At 45.3% G+C, this 24,426-nt stretch overlaps 1 protein-coding gene across 1 annotated transcript in view; it reads left to right on the top strand.

The window, feature by feature from the left end:
- The window catches only part of LOC136006318 (AF4/FMR2 family member 1-like), a 107,184-nt gene that overhangs the window by 42,003 nt on the left and 40,755 nt on the right, over positions 1 to 24,426 (top strand). Inside the window, 2 exon segments of the mRNA XM_065664359.1 lie at positions 22,307 to 22,405; positions 24,029 to 24,260. Coding sequence (XP_065520431.1) covers positions 22,307 to 22,405; positions 24,029 to 24,260 — 331 coding nt within the window.

Below are 24,426 nucleotides of genomic sequence, written 5' to 3'. Positions count from 1 at the left end.
TGTGTGTGGAGAGGCGTCCTGGCTGGATTCCGTTGATGCGTTTGGCTCGCTGAAGTGCCGCTGCCTCAGCTCAGCATAAAGGTTCTTCTGTCTGGAAACTCCAAGTCGTAATTCTCGCTGTCAAACCTCTCCCCAGCAAGTTAACAACACTTGGAAATGGATTTTCTCCTCCGTTGCGCACTTGTCCTTATCTGTTTTGGTTGTTTTCTCCTGTAGCCAGCCCAGCCTAAGCAGGTTTCTGTGGTTGCCCGCAGCGGTGTTTGAAGAGGTGGTAAATGGTTTATGTCTGGTCGGGTTGGAGAGCTGGCAGTGTGAATGGGAGGTTGTGTGCGCCTGTGTGCAGGTCTGCTGGATAGGTGGGAAATGGTTGCAGGGAAGAGAACGAAAAAGAAGGGTCCGGTGTAGTTGCTGTCAGGGAGTAGAACTGAAGCGAATGCAGCAGTGGCGGTTAAATCCTTTTCGGGTGACTGTGTTCTGCCTGCTGGGGCCCGGGGGGCATCCTGTCTAAAGTAAATTTCACCCTCAGCATGGGGGAGGCAGCTTTTCTGAAGTCACGGCATTTGATGAAGCGGTGCTGTTTGAGGTACCCGATAAATGCCTTTTAGCTTTTAGGATGCTTTAAGGAGCGTTTGAGTAATGCCAAAGGGAGAAACTCCTCTCGTTGCTCTTTAGCCCCCTCCCAGCCTGCTCCCCTGTGCTCCAGGCGAGGAATAAGTACAAGTAATTAAAACTGGCAGTAGATCCTGCCCAGAAGTTTGGCGCTCCGCAGTGTGTTTTCACAGTGGTGCTTTTCCGCAGGTTTGAAGCCAAGAGCTGGCTTTGAATTGCAGACTGCAAGAGGACAGAGCCCTGAGGTTTCGGGAAGAAGGGTGGCAAGATGGACTGCTTCCTTAACAGCTGAGCTCTTCTCTAGCTCTGACTACCTGCTGTCTCTGCATGTGGGGAGACTGGGAGCACTTCAAGTGGCAAAGGTTTAATTTTGCAGCATCCTTTCCCTTTCCTTTGTATGATCACTTACTCGCATGATTTACTGTCCTGCTGTATCAGCACGTTGCTGTAATAGGCTGCATGCTAAGAGAGGCCGCAGCATAAATCTTAGTGCTGCTGGCAGGCTGTGAAGCTTGGCTTGGCTCCAAGGCTAGGGACACGCTCGGTGTCTTGGAGGTCACAGAGCCATTTTCTTGGGTGGCAGGAGGGCACATGGGAGCAGGGCCTAGCAGTACCCCCAGGCTTAGCAAACTGGCTGAGAAAGGGCAAGTCTGGCACTGGGGTCAGGGCACCGCATCCCAGACCTGTAAGGTGAATGGGGCAGAGAATGAACTCCTAGACAGTGAGTGGCTCAAAGTGACCGTGAGGAAGAAGGAGCAAGGTCTGAGTCCTGTGCGATAGGCAAAAGGAGCATGCCCCATGGCTGCTGTTTGAGGCAGGCATGGAGACAAGATGCGCACCAGCCATTCTGTAGCCGCCCTTCTCTTCCATCATGTGCATCGGCTTTTCATTTGTGAGGATGCTGCTCAAGCTGGAAACTGCATCAGAGCATTTCAGCATAGAGAATAAGAAGGACTCTGTATGTTTGAAGATCAGTGCTAAAGGCTCTGATTATTGCTCATTTTAAGACATTTAAGAGCGAGCAGGAGTGAACACAGCAGCAGAAATCAACTCTTGCAGGAGAAAGGTTGCATCTGAGAGCCTGGTGCTTGTGTTTCTCTGGTTTTGGTGGCAGAGGTCAGGAGGGGTATCCATCTCATTGCAAGAGATTTCAGCTTTGTGGGTGTGTAGAAGCTTGTATTCAACAGTGAAGGTTGAACGAATACTCGCAATAAATAATGGGAATTATGCTGTATGATCCATCTGAAGTACTGCATGTATTTGGTTTTGGTTTGAGAAAGTTGATCTACATTTTCTCCTTGTCAATCACTTTAATGTTAAGAAGCTGATGAGGGAAACAAGTTTTAGGTTACTGTTGAAAGCTAAGCAAGCAGGGGGTAATGAAGTCATTACAAGAGAGGATGCATGACTAGTAACATGCTGAAGCTGCCTGCACCCCCCAGCCCGACCGAACACCAACCGATACCTAGTCCAACCCCGCAGTGCCCTGGCCCTTCCGGCTAACTCTCAGTTCCATCGTGGGCACGACGTGCTGTGGTATGGAATAGCTCTTTGGCTAGTCTGGGTCAGGTGTCCTGTCTCTGCTTCCTCCCGGCTTCCCCTCCTCCCTGGCAGAGCATGAGGCTCACAAAGTCCTTGCTCACTCTATAAACATTTGAGCAGTAACTGAAACCATCGGTGTTATCAGCACCGTTCCCAGGCCGAAAGTCAAAAACACAGCGCTGCACCAGCTCCTAAGAGGGAGAAAAAATGGCTGCTACTGCTGAACCCAGGACACCTTGAAAGACCTCAAGTCTTCCAGTGCTATTGCATGTGCCTTACTAAATAATAATGCAGATTATAACGTGATGGATATTAAAAGTTTTTGAAAGGTAACAGAGATTGTTAGGGAGGCTGGGAATGGGTCTTGTAGAAGAGAAGTTTCTCTCTTAGCCTTGACAGTGTTCCCCGAGAAAGGCTTGCGTTCAACCTCATGGCTTTTGGGTCTTTCTCTGTCCCCTCTGAAGGAGGCAAACCGTCTCTTACCTGGGAAGATAAAAATGAGATTCACTCATTTTAAAACTATCTGTTTTAAAAAGAGATTGGATTGGCTGTGGCTTTTGTTCTTCCGTATTGTTTAGATGAGCGTTTTAAAGTGCTTTTATTTCTTGTCGGCTTGTGCTTCAGCAGAAAGCTGTGCCTGCGGAACAGCTTGTCTGCGAGAGGCCTGGATCTGAAGGGTGCTGCAACGATCTGCACACTGCAGTAACAAAGTACATTTGGGGGAAAGCTAGCATATAGTATGTGTGTGTGCTGTGTACTCCAGCCAACACCATGAGGAATTTAATGAGTACTGGGGAGAAAACAAACAAGTTTGTGTATTTGATGTTGCAGTTGCGTTGAAAAGTACCGTGTAGGTCTGAGTATTTGGCATTCATGGTGTGCATCAGGACAGAAATAGTAACAGGGCAGGCTGAGACGTCAGCAGCATTGTGCTGCCCAAGCCATGCACATGTATCAGAAGACGTCAAGTGGGAGAAGGAGCTTTGGGGTGATGTTAAAGTGAAGGGGACACACAAGTAGATCCCCATCACGTCTTTTAATTTCCCGTATGTTCCTCTGCCTGTCAAATGATGACAATTATGGTTGAAGAACTGATGGGAAAAAATGACAGGGAAAATAGGTGATGCTCAAGGAGGAGGAATTAAAATGAACTTAAAATTGTCTGTTTGTGCCATCCCCATTGCACTGAATACTATCATTGGGCTCAAAAGCATACTCGGTGGCAGCTTGAAAAGAACGAGTGGGGAGGGGGTTCGGAGCTGGAGCTGAGCACCTTGTGGCAGTAGGTTTTGATTAGCCTGAACACCTCAGGAGAGCTCCTTGCAAGAGACTTGTATAATTTGTTAAGGTACTGACAACAGGACAAAGAGGTTGACAAGAAGCAAAGGCTGCCTCTTGCCCTCCCTGCTGTGTTGGCTCGAGTGCTTGTGCAGCCATGGGGGAAATGGGCTGGGGCCCGGTGAGGGAAGAGGAGCTTCGTGATCCTCGGTAGATTAGAGTCATAGAATAGAATCACAGAATGGACGAGGTTGGAAAAGACCTTTAAGATCATCAAGTCCAGCCGTCATTTACAGAATCATGTTTTACTTCCTGGAATGTCTGGAGAATGGTGTTCCGTTCAGTAAAAACTCGAACACATAGGTTGATAGTGTTTCACAATTCAATGGATGGATAGTTTTTCCCTTCCCACCTTTCTTGATGTATGGTATCAAGAATAGGAACCACTGAGAAGGATGCTTGCTGTACCTTGTATGTATTGTATTACCATGCGGTAACATGACATAACTGATTTGTCAATTATAAGCATCCTGTTCAAAATGACTTTCATGCTGGACATACGCTGTTGTCTGAAAAGCACAGTAGGTACTTGTTGATAACAGTGGTGTAAAGTGTTAACCATCCTTTCTTTCTCTCTTTCCTAAAGCTTGTACAATGAGGACAGAAACCTGCTGCGTGCTAGAGAGAGAGAGAGACGAATTAGGCAGGCTCAGCAGGAGAAAAACAAGCTCCCTGAGAAGCCTCCCATCTTTGCAGCACCCTATAAGGTAATAGTGGGGGGGTGTGGTGGAGGGAGAGGAGGAAAGATGGTGGGAGCGTAAGAGCAGAGCTGTGGCTTCTGCAGATGGTGTAGCAGACTTGAGTATGATACGTGCAGAACCAGCATCTTCGCATCTGCTTAACTTAAACTCATCAGAGTGTGTGTTTAAAGCTCTGAAGATGGTGCAAGCGCAGTAAGGTCCTTGGGTTGGGCAGACTGATTTGGGGGCTACTTCCTGTAATTTGGGAGTTTGAGGGAGAGCACCCAAGAGCAGCTTGGCTGCCTGTCTGAGGGCAGCTGTGATAGAAACCAACGGGTCTGATGTTAGTGTTCCTGAAGGCTGCAGGCGCACCTACAAGTTTGCTCAGAAGAACTAATAGTGAGTAGAGCAGTCCCAGTTGCTTTGGAGGGACTGCACTGCAGGATCAAGATGAGCTTGCGTAACTTTGCTTGTGGTGATACGTGGTGATGAAATTAAGATCCTGAAGAATCTCTCTTACGGAGCTGAATGTCTCGAAATTGAGGGTCCATGCTTTTTCCATTTCTGCCTCTGTTCTTCTTTTGCAGACTCATAAAGGAGATGACTTGTCAAAGCGAATTCGGAACGTGCTGGGCAATTATGAGGATGTCATGGGGCTCATCATCTCCAAACCCCAGTGGAATTTCTTCGGGATTCACGGAGTTCGTCCTCCGGTCTCACCTGAAGATGAAAGTCAGGGCAGCTCAGACATTAACCTGAGCAGCAACACTCGGCCTTCCTCTCAGACTTTTCCCACAGCTTTGCCTTCAAAAACGAGTGCGATGCTGCAGAAACCAGCTACCTGTGTGAGACAAATGGATGTCCAAGATCAGGCAAGTTCTGGTTTACGGGGCTATATGCAGGTGATGCTGCATTTAATTTCCATGTTTAGGTTGTTTGGATTTCAATTACACTATTATTAGATGCAGGCTAACAAGGAATTGCTGTCAGCAACTCCAGATTTTTGAAGACTCCTTCATTAGAAGATATCAACAGTCTGTTCCCCCAGAACACAAACCCGATTGCTCCTTCAGGCAGACAAACCAGTGCTTTTTTCTTTTTCTCCGGAGCTCTTTGAACACAAGAAGGAGGTCCATGCATTTAGTTTTAGATTGAGCAAAATAATGCATCTCGGAGTTAGAAAAGCATGTAAACTCTTTAAAGAATGTTTTATTTCCTCCAGGCACCCAGGCAGGAACAGAAGAGTGCAACCGTTGTTTACTGAGCATTTTGATTGTAGAATGCTTGCATTGCCAGGAGCCTTCAGTGTCAGCTGAAGAAAGCAAGCGTAGAAGTTCATGGAAATGGTTTGATTTGTTTTCAAACCTGCAGTGAGGGTGGTGGCAGGCTGGAGCTGCTGTCTTGTCTTGTCTTGCCTGTGAGTGGGGCTTCTGGGTTGATGCTGGGATAGAAGCAGGAGAGTGCCTGGAGGTACGGCATCGTTTCAGTGACATAACTTTAGCGTTGCCTTGGAAAGGAGAGGAGTGGGCTTGAGTGGGTTAAGTGCGCTTGTGAAATCGTCCCCAGGGGGCTTGGCTGCATGCAAACTGCTGGTTAAACTGGGGCTCACAGAGGACCTGAAATAGCACCCAGAGATGGTTTTGTTTGTCGTGAAATTTAGAAGGGAAACTTAATGCTGGAAGCAATGGCAAGCAGATGTACTTTAGCTTTGCTTTGCTGGAATTATAAGAGTCTTGCTCCATTGCAGTCAAGAATGAAGTTGGTGGGAGGGGAGATGTAGGATGTGCTGCTTGTTTCTGCTCCTCCTGCCCTGCTAAGCCCACCCGGCTGGCTACCTGAAGCTAGAACAAAACTTGAACAAGTGCATCCCCAAACACACATTTAACAGCTGCTGCAGTGTGCGGTGCCTTGTTAGTGCAGCACTGGAACCAAGTTTCTTCTCTTTCCACAAAGACAGTCAGATAGGAAGGTTTTTTAAAGTTGGCTTTCTTTTTCAGTTTTCTTTGAGTTTCCTTTTGCCTTCTCTCTCTTCCACTTTTTGTCTTGTGTGTTGTGGCCATTGTGGTTTTCATGAAATGAGGTGAATTTTCTGCGCTAAAAATGGCGTGTCTCGCAGTAATTATTAAGCCTCTGTGAAAATTAATTAATTATATCAACAAAGATTTTGTGACTAGATAACAAAAGTCCCTTTTTAAGCTTCTGCTTTAAATGTTATTGAGCCTAATACCAAAATAGCACCAAGGGAAACCTAAGGGTGTGCAAGTATTCCCACACTAAAGTCAGGGAAGGGATACTCAGCCTTAAAACCACACGTTTATACATGCAGATGACACATCGGAATCCTTTGGGCTTTCATGTGTGAGTGTTTTGGGTCAGCCTTGGAACTGGCTTCCCCTGCTTGTTCCTGCATCCCCACCAGTAACGACAGTGCAAGGTTTGCTTGTGACTTCAGGGTTTTCTGAAGGAGCCCACGTGTGGGCAGGGAGGTTGGCATGGTAGCAGACAATAGCTGTTTGGCTTTTCCCTTGCTAGGTGAAATCAGGTTCACCTCAGAGCTTGGTGGTGCCAGATCTGAACAAGATGCATTCTGTTAGAAGGGGTGGATGCTGATAAAACCTGTGGGTTAGAAATGAAAATGTGGCTTTATGGCCCTGAGAGCTGTTGAGGTTCATAAGTTCCAACAGCATGTCCTGCACTTCAAAACCAAGTCATCACTTTCTGTTGTTTCCAGTCTGTTTAGCTGTAAGCAATGCAACACCCCTGCTCCATAGTTGAGAGTACTGAGGCAAAACCAGTGCCTTGGGCTAGGTTCGTGTATGCGAGAAAATGGAGCATCATGACACAATCTTACTTGTTGGAGTGCTTTCTAGGTAGCAAAGCATACATAGAGTGCTTTGCTGGTGGCATAGCATACATTGATTACATGTTTTTCTTTTCAGAATTATTTTTGTTTTGACTCCTCCTCCCTGGTTCCCACTTAGAGCAAAAAGCTCAGAAGCAGAGTCCTGCTTTCAGTGATTCTGCTGGCAGCTGAGTGTTTACCTTGAGGCTGCTGGTTTAGGTGGGATTACTTCATAGCGCTTCCTTTTATGCCTTCTACCCGAGCAGAGCCTTACTCACGGTAAGGTTCGTGCTTACTGCTGGCTGAGATCAGTACAAGACAAATCTAAATGATGAGCTCACAGGCATGATAATGTTGTTAGCATTGCTGTCTAATTGGTCTTAGTTTGTATTTGTCTGTGCGTGTGTCCCCATGTTTTTTCTCTAGCGTATCTGAACAGCTGTTATTCATGGGGAGACAGCAGTGACGCGTTGAGTGGGTACTGTTTGCAGGGTTATAAGGGAACCTGTCTGTCTGCAAAATAAACCATGAGCTGCTTGAGGTGGAAGAGCTTTTTGATTGCCCTCGCAGGAAAGGGTAGACATTCCCCATGCATCCAACACTTGTGGAATCGGTGAGTGGATGAAAGAAAGAGATCTGTCGAACAAGTGCACAGTGTCTGCAGCAAGCTATAAACATCTCTTAAAATCATGCTTAAGGACCACCCATGCTGATAGCTTGCTTGCAGGGTGGTGCCTGCCTGGCTAGAAATTATTTTAATCCCAGGTGTATTCACACAGGCTTCCTATTTGTTCCAATAAATGCTCTCCTGAATAGGGAACTAGGAATGGTTGCTTCAGCTTCCCCCAAAGCAGCTTTGTCACCACATCCTCTAAAACCAGGTGGCTGGAGTAAGCCATGCTTCAGATGGTTGGACCTGTCTTTGTATCAGAGATGTCTTTTAATCTCTTTCGTGGTAATGGAACATTTAAAAATCCTTGGCAGAGAATCTGCTTTGGTGTCTGGTGTCCCTTAAGATAGCCTGCAAAATCCTGTATGGATTTCTGTGTTTATGTGTTTGTTTTGATCAAGTTGATTCTAGCTTCAAATTCTGTCAGGCTTTTTCCATACACAGCAGAACATTATTGCATCCATAATCAACATTATTAGAGGCTTGGTTAAAATACATAGTCTCTTTTGTTGGCTGGGTCATTTTGGAAGCGTGCCCTATGTGTGTGCATCTTGCATCTATCTGTAGTATTAGAGGGTAGATTCTTAGCACAGAAATGCAGGTGGAAAATGACTTTGAAGAGTAAGTTAGTGTGTTATTCCTAGTGTGACTTGTGTGTGAATAGAGATCCCATCCAATATGCAAGATCTCCTCCAGCTCTGAGCTAGCGAAGCACATACGGATGAAGCGAGGACAGGATGGTAGGTTTTGGTCTGATCTTGCCCCGCCTGTTCTTTTCAAGCTAACTCTTCATTCATGCATATGCACTTTTGTGATCCCCATTGCATTCAAGTGGCAAAAGCCCATGCAGTTGACATGGAAAAATAAATTTATAACCAAATATTTATATTAAAATATACTATTAAATTGGAAGCAGCTGTAAATGCGAAACTTTTTTAGCAGCCTGAAGAGGTGACCTTCTCTGCTGAGAGTTGATAGCTGCAGTGGCAAAGCTCTCATTAGGAAACAAAGAAAACTGACAGCACAGTGAAGGGCATGGAACGCAAATTGACTTTTCTTATCCTGCTCGCTTGGGTTTTCTCAGTGCTAATAACTTAGCCTGAAACCAGGCAAAGAGCAGTAGCTGGTATTCTTGAGCCACACACACACATTGCAAGTCCATTTCAATTAGGAGGAGATAGCAGGCAACTTAGGAAATGCGTGCATGCTCTAGCTATTCTTGACCTACACTGCCTGCGTATCTACAGGCGCCAGATTCACCTGAGGTGAAAGGCACTGAGAAGCAGCACAGCGCTGATTTGTGTCAGAGGCGCAGCTCTACATGGGCTGTGACAACAGAGGCATACAGATAAGCAGTCAGGTGGGAATTACTGAAATAAGAAGGAGCAGAAAGGTCTTCAGCACCTTCATGCTTGTCTGAAATGCAGCCCTTCTCCCTTCCAGTTAATATCTGCTTCCAGACCTCCTGTCCTCATCTTTGCACAGTCTATATGCTGTTACCGCCACTGGCCTTGGTTGAGGTCACACATCTCAGCGGTGCTGCTCAGTGACTTCTGAAATAATGCATAGCCAGCTCTCTTGGGGATGATTTTTTTGGCAGCCTGCTTGAATCCGTTCTGCCACAGACAAGGCAGGCTGTTTAAACATCAGGGAGCAAGCTTCAGCCCCCTACTTCCACATGCGAGAGCTGTGTGGTCCTTCAGCTCCATTTGGCGCATGTGGCAGAGTGGAATAAAAATGTGTGCTGTAATTTCTAATGGAATACGTTTTCTGAAAAGAAGCAGCCTTAGACGCTCTTCAACCATTACCCAAAAAGAGCGCTGCTTATTCCTTGTAGTGTCTATGGGAAACCCTTCTTTTCAAAAAGATGCCCAGTTTTTGAGGTTCCCAGCTTTGGCGAGTGTTGACTGCATTGTGCAGAGAGGAGAAAGCTGGGCTTTTGCAAATATTCTGTCAATGCTTCTCGTGCTTTCCCCTTCTGCCTCCAGCTATCACAGTGAGACCAAGGAGCAGGCTAGTGGTCCCTGCTGTGCTGTGTGGCTGTAACTGAGGCTGCCAGAAAAGAGCGCAGTGGCGGGCAGGTTGATGCTGCCCCTGTCTGGAGTTACTGCCTGCTTGGGGCACTGCACTGCTTCTGGTTGATGGGTGGGTGTCTGGCCCCCATATCGTGGCCAGTGGGGCATCTCATTTGTGTTCCAGGTGGTTCCTCAAGCAATTTAGTTTGGTTTGGGGTGATTCTTATTATCCCGTGTTCCTTGTTCAGCTCTCTCTAGTGTGTCTAAGAGATCTCTGTAGGCCTCAGGGCATGTGCTTATGAAAGTGTGTGCGGTTTTTGGAATTGCCCGTGAAGAGAGGACTTGGAGGTATTTCTGAGAGTTCAAGGTTTTATCCTGAACTGCACAAGTTAGTCATACTGCTTTTCAACTTTTCTAATCACAGGTGGTGTTCCCTTGAGTCCAGGAACTGGCATTTAAGGGTCTGGTGGGTTATTCTTCCACTTACAGCCACCTTTACCTTGCCTTCTCCAAGCTTAGGGCTTTATACTGGCTTCTTATGCTGCTGAGTGCACGTGGGTGCATAGAGGAACATAAGTTATGAAACAAGGGGAATCCTGTCAGCTGAACAAGCACCACTGTTTAATGAACTTTCTTTCACTTTCATTCCTTCTCATCTTTATTAGAATATAGCTTCTACTAAAGACTTGAAAACCACAGGCTTTGTAGAATAAACTGCCCTTCTGATGGGGCTTTTTAGCTTTTTATTATTAATGGACTTCATGGCATTTGTAGAAGAGTTGGTAAGCAAATATTTAATGAGTGCATCTGTTTATCTCGGTAAACAAACAAGCTCATGCTGCTTCCTTCTTTCTATTTCCTTGTAGCGAATCTTCCGCTGTGATGCCCAAGCCGTTAATGAAATTTTGAAGGTAGGTGCTCTTAAATAATAGATCTACATATTTGTATTTTGTACACATTAAAGGGGGGGGGGGGGGAGGAGGAATATTACTGTGTGCATGGCGCTGCTGCTGGGCTATGCTTCTCCGTCACTGTAATTATAGTACATCTGCGCAAAGCTAAGCCAGCTCTAACGCAAACCTGTCTCTTCAACCTGTGTCAGAGATGGCTTTGTGGGCAGTGCACGGGCTCCCAGTACTCAGCTGGGTCTGAGTACCTGTGACCCTTTAGCTGAGCACAGAGTGAAAATAAGTGTTCCAGGAAAGGCAGTGAGGGTGGCAGGCCATATGAATTCATTTATTTCTGGGAGTATTACACTCTTCATGATTGAAACTTCATAGGGAGACAAGAAAAGTCTGTCTTGTGTGATTTCAACCAAATGTTTCTGAATTTCTGAGCCCAGCTTCCCCAAAGGCTTTGTCTAGATTAACCCCCATTAAGGTGTTTTAGCATATGTTCAAGAGAAAGATCATTGTCTGTGCTAGGCTGTTCACGTGTTGCAGTGCAAGCCAAAGCTGTAGCCCAGTCATCTGTGTCCAGCTGTGGTGCCAGAAGAGGCAGGTTGGAGGTTGATCCCTACCTCATGGCTGTGGTCTATGTGCTCTGCTCTCACCTGGACCATGGCTTAGCCCAACAAGCTGGTAGCTGGGTGAGAGTTAGGGCAGGGCAACAGTGCAGAAAGGCTCCTAAAGACACATCCTATCAGGCAGTCTCTATCTTTGGTTTGAAACCATGTCTTGGAGCTCTGCAACAACGGCATCTTGGTCAGTCAGAGCAGAAGCCAGTGTTTCAGGTAGAATAGCATGAGGAATGGCTGGCAGTCAGAGCTCCCTGGCTGACCCCCTTGAGTTTTGAAAAGCCTTTCAGAGTGTTTTTGCTGTAAGGGGATATAGGAACTTCCCATAATAAGAAGCTCCTGAACTTTGAAACAGTCCAGAGCTACTCATATACAGGTTTTATGTACTTTTCCCTTTATTAATTGTGATAGCCTAATCCTGCAAACATAGGAAGTATTTTAACTCTCTACAAGCTTCAGTGAGATTGCTGCTAATTGGGCAATGCAAGTACGCTTGGAGAAAAGGAGCAAGTCCTCATGATGGTCTGGCTTGCTGAGCTCAAAGAGGGCTTCTTGCTGTGGTATTGCCTCTTAGGTTTACAAGGGGGTCAGCTTTGTTTTTGTACATGAATATAAAGCTCTTAAAGGTAAAATTTCAGCTGCCTGTATCAGCAAAAATACTGTAACCCACTTCTGTCATTCGCTTTCCAGGAAATGATCCAACCATGGCCACCTCTTCTGACAGATATTCCTACTACTGCAGAGCCTTCCAAATTTCCATTACCAACAAAGGTAAACACCTTCTTTTTGCCGAGGCTTTTGATAAATTAGAAGAGAGCTTTCCAGCTTTTGCACATATTTTCATCTGATTTTGTCCTCCTTTCATAGGTAAGGGCTTTTAGGAGAGAATTATCTTTAGAAGTCAGAATGGATTTTGAATTGTGTAACGGTTACTTGCAATGCATCATTTTACTTGAGTGATCAGATTTTGCTTCTGAATAACTTTTTTGGAGTGTGCTATATGGTAACATAATTATCTTTAGTCTTATATTTTGAGCAAGCTTTGTATTTTTAGACTTGTAAGATGTTTGACGGGGGATGAATAAATGATGTTTCAATGACTTACATAATCGTGGGCTTCAAATGTGACTGCTTTTCAGAAGTATTTGAAGCATCTCATTTTGTTAACAACCAAAGCATGTTTTGGTTAACAGAAACATTCGCTATGTTCAATGGAAGTGTTTGGCAGCTCTTTTAATTTCTTTTTTTAGTATTGGGCTAGCAGCCGTAGCACATACCATTTCTGTCCATGCTAAGCTGTGTCAGGACAGCTTAGACTGCTGGACGCTTCAAAGTTATTCTTTGACAAGTTGCTCAAAGTATCGGTTACAGTAACAAACACAAGGAACTCAGATCACTGATACAGTGCTATTGAGTGATGATGTATTTGAGTCTCAATTTGCACTTTCTGCTTTCTCTCTAGGAGTCGCAGCATGTTGGATGTGTAGCACAGAATCAGAGTAAGTAGAAATCCAAAAGCAGGCGCACTGTTATATGTATATTGACAGATAGTTTTGTGTGTCATACATTGAGAACATCAAACGTTTACATTGATTAAGGGACATGATTTCCTGTGCTTTGTTAAACGTTGATGAATTTAGAAATTGCTGAAGAGACTATAGACATTCCTTTCCTAGAAATTAAGGCAGCAGTTCAGCAGAGAACAAACAGGATTTCATTAGGAAGCCCCATTTGGAGTGATAAATAATCTCAATGGCAATCAGTTACGTCCTAGAAGGAAGTGACTTTCTAATCTGATGCTCAGAGACCATAGGGTAAAATACGCTACAGGTGATTCAAATAAACCCAACCGATTCTTTTTTTGCTTTACAGGACAGTATGCTGGACCTTCAGATACATTGCCTCGTTCTCAGACAACAACATCGTAAGTAACCAGACTCAGTTACCATCTCTACTGTGCAGTTGCTTAAAAGAACGTGAAACTTGTTAAAATCTGGTTTACTTGATGATTCTGAAGAGTACGGTTTTATCGGTCTGATTTTTTCCAAGGAAATTTCAGTGCAGGGAATTTTTCACCAACAGAAACATTACTGTTTCATGATAGAATCGTAGAATTCTTTTGGTTGGAAGAGACCTTTAAGATCAAGTCCAGCCGTTAACCAGACACTGCCAAGTCCGCCACTGCGCTGTGTCATGGTTGTAATGACTGTGTTAAAAACGAAACAAACCCCCCAGCTATTAAAGTACCAGACTGAAAGGGGTCTTGTTTGCTCTGTTAACCTGCAGCTACTTAACATCTTGTCACTTACTGCTTGCTACTTGAGCTACAGCTTTTTTCCGTAGCTTTTTTTAACAGAATGTGTATGTTTCTGCTTCTCTTTATATAGTTCTTCTTTCTCCTATCATGTATTCTGTCAGAAGAAGGCTTCTGAAAATTTGACTCTCAGTGTAAGATGTTTATGCATAATGGCTACAAAGGTTTGACAAGGCTGGGAAGGAGTGCTGACTAATGAATTAATTGCTCCAATAGGAAATTTGAAGTTGGCGAATAAGTAACTTGGTACTGGCCTTGTAGCTGACAGTGGTTACCTGTTAATTAGGTTAATTAGAGAAACGGCTTGAAAGTAGTTTTGTGGGGGCTGCCCAGATGGCAGCACTGATAGGTTCTGAGCCCCGAGTAACAGACAGAAATCTTTCCATGTCTGGAAGACTAAGGGGCCTAAGTGTGCAACATGACTGCTGAACCGTTAAATGCCCATCAGTTCATGTGATACGTAAAGATCTCATATTACTCCATACTGTGTTGTTCCGTGGAAGGCTGCAAGCTACAGGCTACAGAGCTTGGTTTCCTTATCACGAACAATTTAATTAAAACCCCAAACAAAACTGGGCCAGTCCCAAATGAGGAAGAGCACCTCTCCACCTTGGTTGAGACTGTAGAGTCTTGCACTCAAGCTCCATAAGGTCTGTGAAATTCAACGCCTTTTGTGCTGTTCCAACATCCTGCAGAGGAGCCTCCCCTGGCTGGTACTGTGGGATAGTGTCCTGCTGAGTAGTTAGCTGCTGCTTTAATCCGTTCTTTCTTTTGCTGCTCCTTCTTCCACCCCAGCCTGCTCCTCCTGAATGACTTCTGGGAATTTTCTTTGCACTATTAAGCATAGTCGTTGCAGCTGCTCCAGGCTTTGCCTTCCTCCCCAGACAATCTTTTTCAGCTCTTCCAGCTGCCTTTAAAACTCCCTTTTGAGCTTTAGTCAGTTTTCCAGGCAGCAGAGCCAGAAGGGACTTTGATTGTAGACAAGAATCTGAAAATACTCCTTTCTTAGCGCAGAGGACCAGAATTGTAACTTTGGCACGGTACATACCTCTGTCCTTCGCCAACATCCCCTCTCTGCTCAGTGTCCTTGCGGGCTTCTCAGTCGGCAAAGACAGTTGAAGCGGGAGGAAGAGGGTGGCTTAGGCTAATGTCCAAAATGGAGTCAGGAAAGATTTCCCCAGGGACTTCCTCTACACCTTTCCCTTGAACCCATGCATCCCTTCTTTTTTGTTTTTTGTGTTCACTCGCACAACAGGGCTTGCTTTCTTTGCTGTTTAACGCACACGTGACTGAAAATTCAGCTGCCTGGAGTAGCTTGCGTTACCAAGTGGAGCTGGCTGAAAACAAACAGCGCCTGTGCTGCTTAGTTAGAAGCTAAAATCCCAGCGCATTTGTGTGCCCAAATTAAGCATTCAGCTTTACAGAGCACGCAAGGGTTTCCCAGATGGCTTTCGTTCTTGTATACAGCCCTAAGTTAGCAGCTGGCAGTGCTGGAATGGAAGAGCCCTTCTTTTAAAGGGGGAAATGTCACACTCATTTGTGGTGATGCATCTTTAACCCAGCTGGCAGGGAAGGACCAGCCTTTGCTTTCACTGGGGTTGTTTTGCAAGCGATGCTGATTTTAGCGGTCCTTCTCTCACTAAGAGAGCTTTTCTATAGCTTTGGAGGGTGATTGATGGAGTGTATCTAAGCTGCAAAAGAACATGTCCTGCAGGAAGTTCTTTCCTGTTAGGGTGGTGAGGCTCTGGAATAGGTTGTCCAGGGAGGTTGTGAATGCTCCATCCCTGGCAGTGTTCAAGGCCAGGTTGGACTAAGCCTTGGGTGAGATGGTTTAGTGGGAGGTGTCCCTGCCCGTGGCTGGAGGGTTGGAACTAGATGATCTTAAGGTCCTTTCCAACCCTAACTATTCTATGATTCCGAGGTGGATTTGGTTTACTGGGAATCGTTCTTACTTGTTTTCCTGCTCTAAAATATGTTGTCATGAGGGCTTGGAGGCTTACTTTTTCTATTTGTGCATGAGAGAAATTTCTCAGAGAAAGCCCTTAGTTGGAAATGAGGTTGAAATAAACGCAGCTTTGACCTGATTGATCAAAATCCCTGTGTCAGTCCCGAAGCTTTCATCCCGTTTTGTAATGACACTTGTGTAATTCTCTGGCTTGAGGAGCTGGTCTCCAGCTAGTTTCAGGATTTGCATCACTGTACTTTTGAATAGCAGGAGTTTTGCCTGTCTGTTTTCCAGCTCCTTTTGGAATGCCTGTGTGATTTCCAGAGGAGGATAACACCGGGGAGAACACTGGGTCCCTGCCCACAAATCCTTCCCTTCCAGCCTTTTGAGGACATCAGTAATACACTGAAACAGCAAGCAGTAGTTAGCACCTGCAGGCAAAGGACTCAATTGTGCTTCTAGAAACATTTGCAGGCAGCCTGCTCTCTAGCAATAGTAAAAGAGAGTTTGTGGCTCCCCGCTTGTAAGCTGCTTGGAGTGTCTGAACTGCTTGATGTTACAGTTATTGCTGAGATGTGCAGGAGCATCAAATTCATTGTGTAGAGAAGAAATAGGAGGGAGGCTTGCCCTTGGCATTTACTTACGTATGTACGGTAGAACACTTGAGCAGCAAAAAGAGAGCCCTTGTGACAGAAGAAGTATTTACAGCCCCTGAGAGCAGAGAGCATGAGCGTGCACAGCTTCTGGTGCACAGATGATGCTTTCTGTCCCTTGGGGACTGAGCGCAGCCCAATAGCATGCCAGTCTCTTCATGTACAAGGATGAGACTTCTCGCACCCTGTGCTGCTGTGTTAGTGTGCTAGATAAACTTAAGCGAGGAGCATTCCCCTCACAGAACTTCATCTTTGTTGTGTGTAGATGGATGTCAGGCAATGATACTGACGTCCTTTTCAAAATGTCCCGAGATTAGTTGAAAAGTACAATAAAATGTTCCTAGATTGTGTGTTATCATTTTATCTTTCATTCAGGTAATGACAGGGTTTAGCAGATAGAGAATGCCAAACGTTCATAAAGAATGTGGGAGGTTGGATTCTTTTGGCAAGCACAAACCGAGTCATTTTCAGCGTCTGGTGCTTGAAAGTGCGTCTGCCTTGGCTGATACTTATCTTCTGGTTGTCTTTCAGAGCGCTGCTCCAGGAAGACCTGCAAGTCAGTGATAGCGAAGTCAGTGATAGCGAAGACAGTGATGACAACCAAGTCAGTTTTAGATATTTTGTACACCAGGCACGCAGACATCGCTTTAAATCATCACGCCTTGTTGCGTTGTTCCGAACGCCTTAAGCTAACCTTTACTCTCATTCTCTTCCTTTTTTGTGAACAAACCAGGTTGCTGACAATCCACTTGCTCCTTCAAGGTACAGATTTGTTCTCGAACTAGTAGCTAGACTAAATAAGGAGGGAAAAACAAACTACTTTTTAATAGAGGGGGTGGATGGGTAACGGTTCCTGGTTTCTCCTGTAGATACAGGATTTGGTTTCTAGCTGCCCGAAGCTGCTGTTGAAAATTGGCGTTAGTTGTGTGGGGTTTTACAGAAAGCTCCAATGAGAAATGAATAATCCAGGCATGCTGGATTTTTCTTATCAACCAGAATTATATTTCCCCGACTTCTCTTCCCCTCCACCAGAGTTTCTGAAGATCACACTGGAGCTAAGGGGATTCTCAGTTGTAGTGGTGGGTGAGGTGTGAGTCCAGTTTTCATTCAGAAAGATGCCCAAAACAGCCAAGCAGGTGAAGAACGGAAAAGTGTTGGGTAGACTCACAGAGGCTGTTTCAGCTCCTCCTGAAAAGGCAGCTCCTTATAAGTAGTTCCTGCTATGTATCGTTAGTCAGAAGCAATATTTAGGGTAGACTTAATGGCCGCTTGCCGGTGTTATAGGAAGTGGAGAAGCACAGAATTTTCAAGGTTTTCAAGAAACTTGCCTCCGATCCATACAAATGTGTTGATTCTGGCGTATGGAACAAGTTTCAAAGATAAAAAAATATATTCATAAGCCCATTTCAAAACAAAGGACTGCATCAAAGTCCTAGCTCTGCCTCAGTTCCATCCACCCCCATTGCCAGTGCTGGAGGAAAACACTTCTGAAGCGAGGAGAGTATTGCAAAAGCTACTGCTGCTGCTTGACATGTCTGTTAACGAAGCAGTTCCAGCACCTGGCCCAAGTAACACAGAAGAATTCAAAACTTTGCGGGAAGAACATCCTGGAATGGATGTTTCTGTGTTGTTAGCCTTTCTGGCACCCTTTTCTTTTGAGGGTTGAGGCTTTCAGAAAAGCACTTGCCAGTTTTGGTTCCTTCTTAATCTTTGGTTGGCTAAATGCAGCTGCAGACTGCAGCAGTCCTGCTCACAGATTTGTCTGACCTGGTTATGGAGTTGGAGCTTTTATTACTTCTGGAGTTTTTTTATTCCGGTGCTTTATCTTTTGAGCATGGCACTGTATTCCTCGGCCTTATCCTTTCTCCTCTCAGTACCAAAACAGGGGGGTTCAGTTTTAGTTTTGAATCTTGCCATCTCAGTATAATAAGAAACTCCACCTATGCTGCCTTCTAATTTTCTCTCATGGTGGCCTTGCAGTGCCCAACAGTCCCAGCCCAAGACTGTGGCATCAGCACTTTCCAGCAGCTCGGAGTCAGGGAGCTCCAGTCACTCAGGGAGCACCAGTGACTCAGACAGCTCCAGTGACTCAGACAGCTCTTCAGACTCAGAGACAAGCGGCAGTGAAGCCAAGGAACCTTCGAGAGCATCAGCGCCTGAGGTGAATGCAGATAAAACGCAGAGGCTGCTTAATACAGCCTCTTGCCTCAGCCTCCCTGCTGTCTGAGTGCAGCCAGGACTGGAGACCTGAAATACTGTCATGGTTCAGGTGTCCCTGTTACATCTATGCTGCATCATCAGCCTTTTCCTGCCCTTTGCTTCCCTTCTAGAGTTGATCAATTCAATAACCCTTAGTAACAGCATAATTAGAGTTTTACCTGCTTAACCCTGAAGTGTTTGTCTAGCACTCCTTGAGGAATTGTCGACTTCACTGGCAAAACATAAGTGTTACGTAGTGTTTGGAAAATGTAATGAAAACCCCTAAGTCCACGGGAAAACAAACTGGGTTTTAAACCAGTTTTCGAGGTAGCTTCACTCAAAGAAAGTTGAGGATATGTTTTGTTTATCCACGTGTTCTACAGCAAGTTGAATGTGGATAGAGAAGAAAATCAGAGTGGAAGGGACCCAGGAGTCTTGGTAAACCTTTCATGTACTTGAGGCTCTCTTTTTTGGAGAAGAGCTGTGGTTCCTCTTGGAAGCAGAGTTGTGACTGAGGAGAATTGATGTGGGTGAGAGCATAGCTGTGCCCTGGTGTCCAGACAATGAGCTACACACTTGGGTGATGCTGACACACACATGGTAGTTTCAGAATGGGTCCCAGAGAATTGCGTCCGATTTGCAGCTTCTGTTGTCTGTTTTAGGGTTAGTTGGCTTTCTTGTAATATGTCAGAGTGCTATTAGATTAGGCAGGGCTTGTAGCAATCCCATTCTCTTATCTGACTGACTTCAGAGGCCTTCAGACCTCGCTCATTGCTTGTGCCTTGCTTGATGCGGAGGGAAGTGTGTGTTGGGCTGTGTAGGCAGAGGACTCGGAAGAGGCTGGACTTGATGTGCTATACAATTCTGGTAAATGGTTTTCTCATGGTTAAACCTCCGGAGCCTGTCAGCCGACCTGTCAGACTGCAGAGACATGTGAGAGCTGGCACAGCTTCTTGTCACTTTGAAAGCAGTGCTGCGTGCAGAATATTTTGCACAAGTGTTGCGAGGACAGCACCTAATCTGGTTTTTCAATTGATGCTTTTTAGATATGTTGTCTCAGTTTGCAGCAGGGTTGGTTAGTGGCAAACAAAGACGAAGCTTTCCTGTAGACTGGTCTCTTAGTGAGTGGCAGGTAGGGCTAGCAGTGATCCAGGAGTGCTGTGCAACACGTCTGACCGATCCTGTGGAGAAATGGGGTCTGTGTTTCTGAAGCAGATGTTGATGTGCACACACTAGAGCATCCCCACTGTCTCGTGGTCTCTCAAGCTCTTTCAAACTGTTGAAAGAGGAAATTCCCCTGGGTTCTGGTAAGCTGTGCTAGGAGGGAAATAGCTCATGAAGACCTCAGTCTTTCAGCTCTCCTTTCTCTTTTTGCCTGCAGGCTGACAACTGCCTAACCAAGGTTTACACACCAGTAGTGCCTACAGAGAGTCTCCATGAAATAGCCCTTGCGAGTAGACGTGAGAAGAGCAAGGAGCAGAGAATTAGGAGCAATTCTTGCCACCAGAATGCCAAGCCGCGGGAGCTTGAAAAGAAGGTGAGTGGTGGAGGTTGGTTTGTATGAGGGCCAAGGTGGCGTTTGAAACACCCACGCAGAGAGTTCATTTCCGCTTTATAGGTTGGGAGTGGAATCATTATGCTTCTCCTGGGAACGTGTTAACAAACTATTAAAGGGAATGTGAATCAAAAGCGTCCACTGATCTTTCTTGTTGGCCACTGATCCCGTGCTGAGCAAATGAAACGCTCTGTAAGCTAACAAATGCTCTGGTGTTTTAAAATGCTTTTTTGCTGTGTTTTCCTGAAGGACTAGTTTTCGCAGACAGCAAAACCCCAGCTCTCCTGTGTTGGAGGAGCTTTTGGCAGCAGGCTGCGTCTGGCAAGCCTCCCCGGTAGCATTTTTGGGTTTCTCCATCAGAGCTTTATAGGGCTGCGGTACCCCTTCTCCCTGCAACCCGTTTCAAAGCAGCACTGCATCTCAAATGCCTGCTAGAGTGTGCAGTCATTTGTGCTACCCATTTAATGTCTGTTGTGGGAGAGCACCTCGTCTGCAGTTTGTAGGGGTGCCCAGAAGAACTAATCCAGCCATCCCAGTTTGCGGTTTTCAGTTTTGTCCGTGTATGCACCTTCTGCTGCCATTAGCCAAGTAACCTCAGTCTGAGTAGCATAGCCTTTTCCTGTGTGGAGTAGTTTATTTCCATGAAACAGTTGTGATTGCTTGTTTACACAAAGAGAAAGGAATTCTGCAGGCTTGAACTGTGTTGTTCCTTAGGGGTGATGGTAGCTTCGTGCCTTTTGCTTTTCCATAAATGCAGACTTTTAACCGAACCAGGTTCACTGACGGTAACAACCATCCCTAAACCCTGCTTTGGATCTCAGTGCTTGGATAAATACATAGAAGGTTTCTTTGGCTTTCCCTGCAGCTGCTGTGGTTCTAGCAGTAGTGCTAAGGCTTAAAAGACGCATATGTCCTGTAAGGGGCTTTCTGGACACACCCTTGCAGAGTCCTTCAGCTCTAACAGTCGCTTCCCTTTGAATTAAAGGCAGCCCTTTATTTAGCAAAGATAGTAATTGCTCTCAAGTGGTTTTTCGAGAGCTATCTCCCAAAGGAGACTGTGAATAAACTTCCAGCCAGGCACACAGAAGGTTGGCTGCAAGCCTTGTGGTGGATGGGTATCCACTATGGCTCTTTCTGAGCCTGTATACCTTTTTGGTGGTCCGTACCAAGCGGGTAGCTTAGCACGTGTAGTAGGTGAATAAGCCTGGTTCCCATGCGGGTTTAGTTTAGTCTTGTCATTTTCTGACCTTCCCGTAGCTGTAGGGGAGAATTCAGGAGGGTGGGGAAATAGTGAAGAAATTTGAGAGACCCCAGCAGTGCCCCTCGTGCAGAGCAATGGGAGAAAGGTGAACAGGCAGTAAATCTGTCACTTCTCCTGCTGCCTCAGAAGACCCAAGGGAGCAGCTGTTTGATCTTAGACACGTCTTGCCTTGCACTCTGAGTGTCTGGCTTCAGGAAACCCCCCCTCAGAGCCTCACTGTCTGTATTATGTCAGCATGCATCTGTCCTTGGAGGCTCATCACAGCCAGCTAGGTCAGTACAGCTGTCAGACATCTTTTGCTGCAGTGTGGAGCTCAACCTGAGAGACAGTTTAAGGTCATGATCTGGAGCCTTGCCCTCAGCTCACTGCCAAAGGTAGACTCGGTGCTGCACGCAGCCCACTGAGCTCTGCCATAGTGACATAAACCTGGATGTACTCTTGGGAGGGACACAAAGTCCTAGCATGCTTTTGCCTATTGACAGCCAATGGGTATTACTGACTGAGAAGTGCAGGTTCTTTTACATTTCCTTGGCTTGTAGCAAATTATTCTGAAGTTTTTCATTCATGTGAGCTGATGATTTTTTGATCTCTTATACTTTTCCATCTAGGGAGTGCAATTGAAAAGTAGTATTTATTACCTCTCTACCTTAATGGTTCCTGTTGGAAGACAGTGGCAGCAGTTTTAACTGGCTCTTAAAATTTCATCTATATCATAGTTTTGTTACTAAACCCCAAAAGCCCTGCACATCTGAATGCAGTGTTTCCCTTCCCTTTGATAAGACTTATCAAAACCCACAATTGTCGGCAGTTCATGACTACATCAGGAGGAATCTGAATACATTTCTGTATAATTCATACCAAGTGGAAGAAGAAAAGCCCATCCAGAACAGATGCAATGCTTATTTTGAGCAGTGGAAGTGCCTTAATTTTGATTACGATTAGCAGCAAGAGGTTGAGCAGTTCCATCTCTGCCACTACAAAATACCCATGCAGAAGTAGATAAAATGTCATTTTAGGATACTGGTCAGTAAACCTGAAATCTGTATCTGCTGTGGTCTGGGTTTTCAATACTTTTAACAAGAATAGATGAAACTTAGCTGTACTGGTTTATACTTTACATGAACCTCAAAAACCTGAGTGATTTGGTTTTCTTTCTTCCTGTTAGAGGAAAGCAGTGGACGAAGAGACGAGTAGGAAGAAAGTGAAATCAGAGAAAGAAAACAAATCACTGAACTGTTCACCTAAGAAAGGCTCCAAGAAATTGAAGTGAGTATACAGTGGTGGAATGGCAGAAAGATGCACGGACGTGAGTCTGTCTTAAGAAAGGAACTGTATCTTCTGTCCTTATACATTTGCTTATAAGGTAATGTGAATCATGACTCTGTCTGGAATTTGACGTGGCCTTTATGGCCAGGAATTTGTCCTTTATTCCAGCATAGCATTTTCAGTGCTTCTAATGGATGTACTGAGATTTTCCCTATATAATATGCCTAATTTGTACTGCCCGCATTTTGTCTAGATCCTTGCTAGAGCAGGTGCTTCCAGGAGCATGTCTTCAAATGGGAGGCTTGTGCATCAGTCATGGGCTACTGCATTAAATTCTTGCTTGTGGCTTGAATTTGAGGCATTGACTTGGATTGCTACAGTGTTGAGGTTTGTGGGCTGAAAATAGGAGTAAGCTGCTTTTCTGCAGAGGAAATAGAGATGTACTCTTAAAGCCCTGAAACACTGGGCTAGCATTTAGTTGGGTGATATTTCAGGTGGTGTAATAATGGAGGGGCTTTGACTCGGGGGTTCATTCCTCCCTTTTTCTCAGTGAAGGCAAACCTCATGCTCCGGCTTTTGGAGTGAAAGGAGAAGATGTAGCTTGGGGGGGAGTGGGCACTGGCTCAGGTCAGAGGGTGCTGCTGTGCTAGAATCCTCTCTGAAGCTGTAACAAGGAAGTGAAGCTAAGGAGCATGAGTGCAGTGAGTAGGGACTGTGCCTTGGGAAAAGTGGGTTGTGCAACAGGGGAGAGGACTGACCCACGCACAGCAGAATGAAGCCAGATGTGCAACATTACACTTCAGTCTTTTCACTGGGTTAATTTCCTCATTCTGATGTTGCAGTCCATGAGCTGGAATGCCCTGCTCAGTATTTTTGTGGAAACTTTGAGAAGCTGAATAAAAGGGAGGTAAATGAGCAGTTGTGAAACAAGGTTTAGAGTTATTTGGTGTTGCTTAAATCTGCCGGAGTTCCCTTGTGTTGCTAACTTCAGAAATCTGATATGCCACCATATTATTAAATGGGATAGTCCCTGCCATTCAAAAAGTGCAACATTTGAAATCTCTGACTTGAACCCTCTCAGTCTTGTAAGTGTTGTCTAGTCGAGCAGGCAAGTCTTAAAGGAACAACTCAGTTTAATTCTGTCCACGTATGGACAGGATCAAGTGTCAGGGTGAGGATCTGTAACTACAGAAGACCCCTTCTACCGTAATGGGGAAAGAGAGGCAGTGCTGCAGTTTATTTGCCCTGTTGGGTGATTTCTCCCAGAGAACTGACTGTCTGTGTCTTTAAGTAAAAAGGGGCTGCGTTGGAGGGATGCCTTTTTTGCAATATCCTGCTATCCTGGTTAGAAGTTTTTATTGCAAGGACAAGTCCCGGGGCTTAATTCTACTTGAAAAGCAACTTGCTTGTCTGTTGTTAGCAGCTGAAGATGTGGTATCTAATGCGCAATGAAATTTCATTTTGCCTTTGTTGGATTCTTACTGTCATCTTCACTTCCAGAGAAATTTAAGCATAATTGGTACATGATGCAACCAAGTTTGTAAAAAATCACTACATTATTGATGCATCATATTCCTCCCAATTGCTGAATTCTCTTCCCATCTCCAGAGCATCAAACTCAAGAACATCATATGAATACCGGAAGCAAAATTTTCTACCTCCACCACTGCCACCGCTGCCACCTCTACATCCTGCACCAAAGTCAACAAAGGTGGCCCAGAAGAGACCCCGAAGCCAGAGTGAGCTGTCTGACTTTGATAACACCGCCAAGAACAACAGTGACAACAAGGATCCTTTGATCTGCAAGCGCCGCAAGGTGGAGAGTAACCAAGCTGAACTGTCAAAGGGTATCAAAGTAGGTATTTGTTACAACTAACAGGAAGTTTCCTGCAACGTGTAGGTGCTGCGTGATTCTCTTTAGAAACATGCTCTGAGGATACAGAAAAGCCCCTTTCACGGCTATCTGTAACCATATGTCGCTAGTCCAGAAGCCTACATTAGAACTTCTCTGCTGACTTGCC

Source organism: Lathamus discolor, chromosome 1, assembly GCF_037157495.1.
Source record: "Lathamus discolor isolate bLatDis1 chromosome 1, bLatDis1.hap1, whole genome shotgun sequence".
NCBI classification, from domain to species: domain Eukaryota; kingdom Metazoa; phylum Chordata; class Aves; order Psittaciformes; family Psittacidae; genus Lathamus; species Lathamus discolor.
The sequence above is the reverse complement of the archived record's forward strand: the minus strand, read 5'-3'. Positions and strand labels throughout refer to the sequence as shown.